The 5,471-nt window shown below is 59.6% G+C and overlaps 1 protein-coding gene across 1 annotated transcript in view; it reads right to left on the reverse strand.

The window, feature by feature from the left end:
- The window catches only part of LOC147091230 (CD209 antigen-like protein A), a 130,694-nt gene that overhangs the window by 103,469 nt on the left and 21,754 nt on the right, over positions 1–5,471 (reverse strand). Inside the window, exon 3 of the mRNA XM_085976697.1 lies at positions 1,575–1,742. Coding sequence (XP_085832823.1) covers positions 1,575–1,742 — 168 coding nt within the window. The remainder of the gene's footprint in view (positions 1–1,574; positions 1,743–5,471) is intronic.

Here is a 5,471-nt window from a genome sequence, read left to right on the forward strand (position 1 = left end):
TGTCAGTGTGTGTGTCAGTGTGTGTGTCAGTGTGTGAGAGAGAGAGAGAGAGAGTGTGTGTCAGTGCGTGTGTCAGTGCGTGTGTCAGTGCGTGTGTCAGTGCGTGTGTCAGTGCGTGCGTCAGAGCGTGTGTCAGAGCGTGTGTGAGAGGTAGAGAGTGAGTGAGACTGTGCATGAGCCTGTAAAGATAGAAAGCCCTGCCTTTCACAACCTCCGGACGGCCCCAAGCGCTTTACAGCCAATGAAGTACTTTTTGAAGTGGGTAGTCACTGTTGCAATGTAGGAAACGCAGCAGCCAATTTGCAAACAGCAACGTCATAATGACCAGATAATCTGTTTCAGTGATGTTGATTGAGGGATAAATATAGGCCCCAGGACATCAGGGATAAATTCCCTGCTCTTCTTCGAAATAGTGCCATGGGATCTTTTACATCCACCTGAGAGAGCAGACGGGGCCTCGGTTTAACGTCTCATCTGAAAGACGGCCCCTCCGACCGTGCGGCACTCCCTCAGCACTGCACTGGGAGTGTCAGCCTAGATTTTTGTGCTCAAGTCTCTGAAGTGAGACTCGAACCCACAATCTTGTGACTCAGAGGCGAGAGTGCTACCAACGGAACCACTGGCATGAGCGTTACATGTGTTGGGTGAGACCAGGAGAGGATTGCCAGCAGTCACCGCCAATCGACCCATTTGGGCGAGATCCGCTGACCACTGCTCGACGCCATCCAGGAACGGCGGAGAGAGAGAACTGGGGCAGGGAGGGAGGAGCCTGTGAATTGGAAACACTGAGCGGCGCCAATCAGCTCTTCACTGGGCAGTCGCTGAAGGTAAGCATGCAGGTGCAGCAGGCGGTTAAGAAGGCAAATGGTATGTTGGCCTTCGTAGCGAGAGGGTTCGAGTACAGGAACAAGGATGTCTTGCTACAGTTGTACAGGGCCTTGGTGAGACCACACCTTGAGTATTGTGTGCAGTTTTGGTCGCCTTATCTGAGGAAGGATGTTCTTGCCATGGAGGGAGTGCAGCGAAGATTCACCAGACTGATACCTGGGATGGCAGGAATGACGTATGAGGAGAGATTGGGACGATTGGGCTTGTACTCGCTAGAGTTTAGAAGAATGAGAGGGGATCTCATTGAAACTTATAAAATTCTAACAGGACTGGACAGGCTAGATGCAGGAAGGATGTTCCCGATGGTCGGGGAGTCCAGAACCAGGGGTCACAGTCTAAGGATAAGGGGTAAGCCATTTAGGACAGAGATGAGGAGGAATTTCTTCACCCAGAGAGTGGTGAACCTGTGGAATTCTCTACCACAGAAGGCAGTTGAGGCCAATTCATTAAATATATTCAAGAAGGAGTTGGATATATTTCTTAAGGCTAAAGGGATCAAGGGATATGGGGAGAAGGCAGGGACAGGGTACTGAATTTGGATGATCAGCCATGATCTCATTGAATGGCGGCGCAGGCTCGAGGGGCCGAATGGCCGACTCCTGCTCCTATCTTCTCTGTTTCTACGTTTCTAGGGGGGCCGGTCTCAGAACCAAGGGGGCTTGACCCAACATTCGGCCCGAACTTACTAACAATCTTGCAGAACGCCTGCAGCCAATTCAGGAAGGTGTCTTCGTAACGTGTGCACTGCGACTCCGGGATCTCACCCTGGAGCGAGTCCCTCGCCTCTGAGAACTTGTGGCGGGCGTGTTCCAGGGCGGTGTTTTTCGACAAGAGCTCTCGTCTCATCCGCGCACCTGTTGACAGAGAAGCCAAGGAAAAGAAAGACAGAACTGCCATTTCTGTAGCGCCTTTCACCACCTCAGGACCACCCAAAGCGCTTCGCACCCCAGTGGAGTACTTTTTTGAAGTGTGGCCACTGTAGGGAAATGAGGCAGCCAACTTGCGCACAGTAAGATCGCAAAAAATAGCCAATGAGACAATGACCGATAATCGGATTTAGCGATTGTTATAAATCTCATCATTCATCAAGAAACTATTCGTGAAATAACGCTGGACGGCCAGCTGGTGGCGCTGTCCAAGGAGTATAAATGCTCGGGCGTGGGCCCAGCTTGTCCAGGAACATTTTGTAAAGACAAGGTACTAGTGAAGTACAACTAGACCTCCATGTTCTGAAACAACTTGATTAAAGCCTTGCTTTATGTTCAAACCAAGTGCGTAGTGAGTTTTATTATGTCGGTGACGTTGTTTGAGGGGTAAATATAGGCCCCAGGACACCGGGGAGAACTCCACCCTACTCTTCTTCCAATAGTGGCCATGAGATCTTTTGAGTCTATCTGAGGGGGCAGACAGGGATCTCGGCTTAATGTCTCATCCGAAAGACGGCACCTCTGACAATGCAAGGCAAGCTCAGTACTGCCCCTCCGACAGTGCAGCGCTCCCTCAGTACTGCCCCTCCGACAGTGCGGCGCTCCCTCAGTACTGTCCCTCTGACAGTGCAGCACTCCCTCAGTACTGCCCCTCCGACAGTGCGGTGCTCCCTCAGTACTGTCCCTCCGACAGTGCAGCGCTCCCTCAGTACTGCCCCTCCGACAGTGAAGCGCTCCCTCAGTACTGCCCCTCCGACAGTGCAGCGCTCCCTCAGTACTGCCCCTCCGACAGTGCAGCGCTCCCTCAGTACTGCCCCTCCGACAGTGCAGCGCTCCCTCAGTACTGCCCCTCTGACAGTACAGCGCTCCCTCAGTACTGCCCCTCTGACAGTGCAGCGCTCCCTCAGTACAGACCCTCTGGCAGAACAGCACTCACTCAGTAGAGACATTCCAAATGTGCAGCATTCGCTCAGGTGTCTCTCTCCCCTCTCCCCGTGTCTCTCTCTCCCCTCTCCCCGTGTTTCTCTCTCCCCTCTCCCCGTGTCTCTCTCCCCCCTCTCCCCGTGTCTCTCCCACCCCTCTCCCCGTGTCTCTCTCTCCCCTCTCCCCGTGTCTCTCTCTCCCCTCTCCCCGTGTCTCTCTCCCCCCCTCTCCCCGTGTCTCTCTCCCCCCTCTCCCCGTGTCTCGCCCCCCTCTCCCCGTGTCTCTCTCCCCCCTCTCCCCGTGTCTCTCCCCCCTCTCCCCGTGTCTCTCTCTCCCCTCTCCCCGTGTCTCTCTCTCCCCTCTCCCCGTGTCTCTCTCTCCCCTCTCCCCGCGTCTCTCTCTCCCCTCTCCCCGTGTCTCTCCCCCCCTCTCCCCGTGTCTCTCCCCCCTCTCCCCGTGTCTCTCCGACCCCTCTCCCCGTGTCTCTCTCTCCCCTCTCCCCGTGTCTCTCTCTCTCTCCTCTCCCCGTGTCTCTCTCCCCCTCTCCCCGTGTCTCTATCCCCCCTCTCCCCGTGTCTCGCCCCCCTCTCCCCGTGTCTCTCTCCCCCCTCTCCCCGTGTCTCTCCCCCCTCTCCCCGTGTCTCTCTCTCCCCTCTCCCCGTGTCTCTCTCTCCCCTCTCCCCGTGTCTCTCTCTCCCCTCTCCCCGCGTCTCTCTCTCCCCTCTCCCCGTGTCTCTCTCTCCCCTCTCCCCGTGTCTCTCTCTCCCCTCTCCCCGTGTCTCTCCCCCCCTCTCCCCGTGTCTCTCCCCCTCTCTCCCCGTGTCTCTCTTCCCCCCTCCCCGTCTCTCTCACCCCTCTCCCCGTCTCTCTCACCCCTCTCCCCGTGTCTCTCTCCCCCCTCTCCCCGTGTCTCTCTCCCTCCTCTCCCCATCTCTCTCTCCCCCCCCGTCTCTCTCTCCGTCTCTCTCTCTCCCCCCTCTCCCCGTGTCTCTCTCCCTCCTCTCCCCGTCTCTCTCTCCCCGCTCTGCCCGTGTCTCTCTCTCCCCTCTCCCCATGTCTCTCTCACCCCTCTCCCCGTGTCTCTCTCTCCCCTCTCCCCGTCTTTCTCTCCCCCCTCTCCCCGTGTCTCTCTCTCCCCTCTCCCCGTGTCTCTCGCTCCTCTCCCCATGTCTCTCTCACCCCTCTCCCCGTCTCTCTCTCCCCTCTCCCCAGGTCTCTCACCCGTCTCCCCGTGTCTCTCTCCCCCCTCTCCCGTGTCTCTCTCTCCCCTCTCGCCGTGTCTCTCTCTCCCCTCTCCCCGTGTCTCTCGCTCCTCTCCCCATGTCTCTCTCACCCCTCTCCCCGTCTCTCTCTCCCCTCTCCCCAGGTCTCTCACCCCTCTCCCCGTGCCTCTCTCTCCCCTCTCCCCGTGTCTCTCTCCCCCCTCTCCCCGTGTCTCTCTCTCCCCTCTCCCCGTGTCTCTCTCTCCCCTCTCCCCGTGTCTCTCTCTCCCCTCTCCCCGTGTCTCTCTCACCCCTCTCCCCGTGTCTCTCTCTCCCCTCTCCCCGTGTCTCTCTCACCCCTCTCCCCGTGTCTCTCTCTCCCCTCTCCCCGTGTCTCTCTCTCTCCCCTCTCGCCGTGTCTCTCTCCCCCCCTCTCCCCGTGTCTCTCTCTCCCCTCTCTCCCCGTGTCTCTCTCACCCCTCCCCCCGTGTCTCTCTCCCCCCTCTCCCCGTGTCTCTCTCTCCCCTCTCGCCGTGTCTCTCCCCCCTCTCCCCGTGTCTCTCTCCCCCCTCTCCCCGTGTCTCTCTCTCCCCTCTCGCCGTGTCTCTCTCCCCCCTCTCCCCGTGTCTCTCTCTCCCCTCTCCCCGTGTCTCTCTCCCCCCTCTCCCCGTGTCTCTCTCTCCCCTCTCCCCGTGTCTCTCTCCCCCCTCTCCCCGTGTCTCTCTCTCCCCCCTCTCCCCGTGTCTCTCTCTCCCCTCTCCCCGTGTCTCTCTCCCCCCTCTCCCCGTGTCTCTCTCCCCCCTCTCCCCGTGTCTCTCTCTCCCCTCTCCCCGTGTCTCTCTCTCCCCTCTCCCCGTGTCTCTCTCTCCCCTCTCCCCGTGTCTCTCTCCCCCCTCTCCCCGTGTCTCTCCCCCCCTCTCCCCGTGTCTCTCTTCCCCCCTCCCCGTCTCTCTCACCCCTCTCCCCATCTCTCTCACCCCTCTCCCCGTGTCTTTCTCCCCCCTCTCCCCGTGTCTCTCTCCCTCCTCTCCCCATCTCTCTCTACCCCCCTCCCCGTCTCTCTCTCCCCCCTCTCCCCGTCTCTCTCTCCCCTCTCCCCAGGTCTCTCACCCCTCTCCCCGTGTCTCTCTCCCCCCTCTCCCCGTGTCTCTCTCTCCCCCTCTCCCCGTGTCTCTCTCACCCCTCTCCCCGTGTCTCTCTCCCCCCTCTCCCCGTGTCTCTCTCTCCCCTCTCCCCGTGTCTCTCTCTCCCCTCTCCCCGTGTCTCTCTCACCCCTCTCCCCGTGTCTCTCTCTCCCCTCTCCCCGTGTCTCTCTCACCCCTCTCCCCGTGTCTCTCTCTCCCCGTGTCTCTCTCTCCCCTCTCGCCGTGTCTCTCTCCCCCCTCTCCCCGTGTCTCTCTCTCCCCTCTCCCCGTGTCTCTCTCACCCCTCTCCCCGTGTCTCTCTCACCCCTCTCCCCGTGTCTCTCTCCCCCCTCTCCCCGTGTCTCTCTCCCCCCTCTCGCCGTGTCTCTCTCCCCCCTCTCCCCGTG

The sequence above is a fragment of the Somniosus microcephalus genome, unplaced genomic scaffold, assembly GCF_052327205.1.
Source record: "Somniosus microcephalus isolate GS21.2 unplaced genomic scaffold, FLI_Smic_1.0 unresolved_chr3, whole genome shotgun sequence".
NCBI classification, from domain to species: Eukaryota; Metazoa; Chordata; class Chondrichthyes; order Squaliformes; family Somniosidae; genus Somniosus; species Somniosus microcephalus.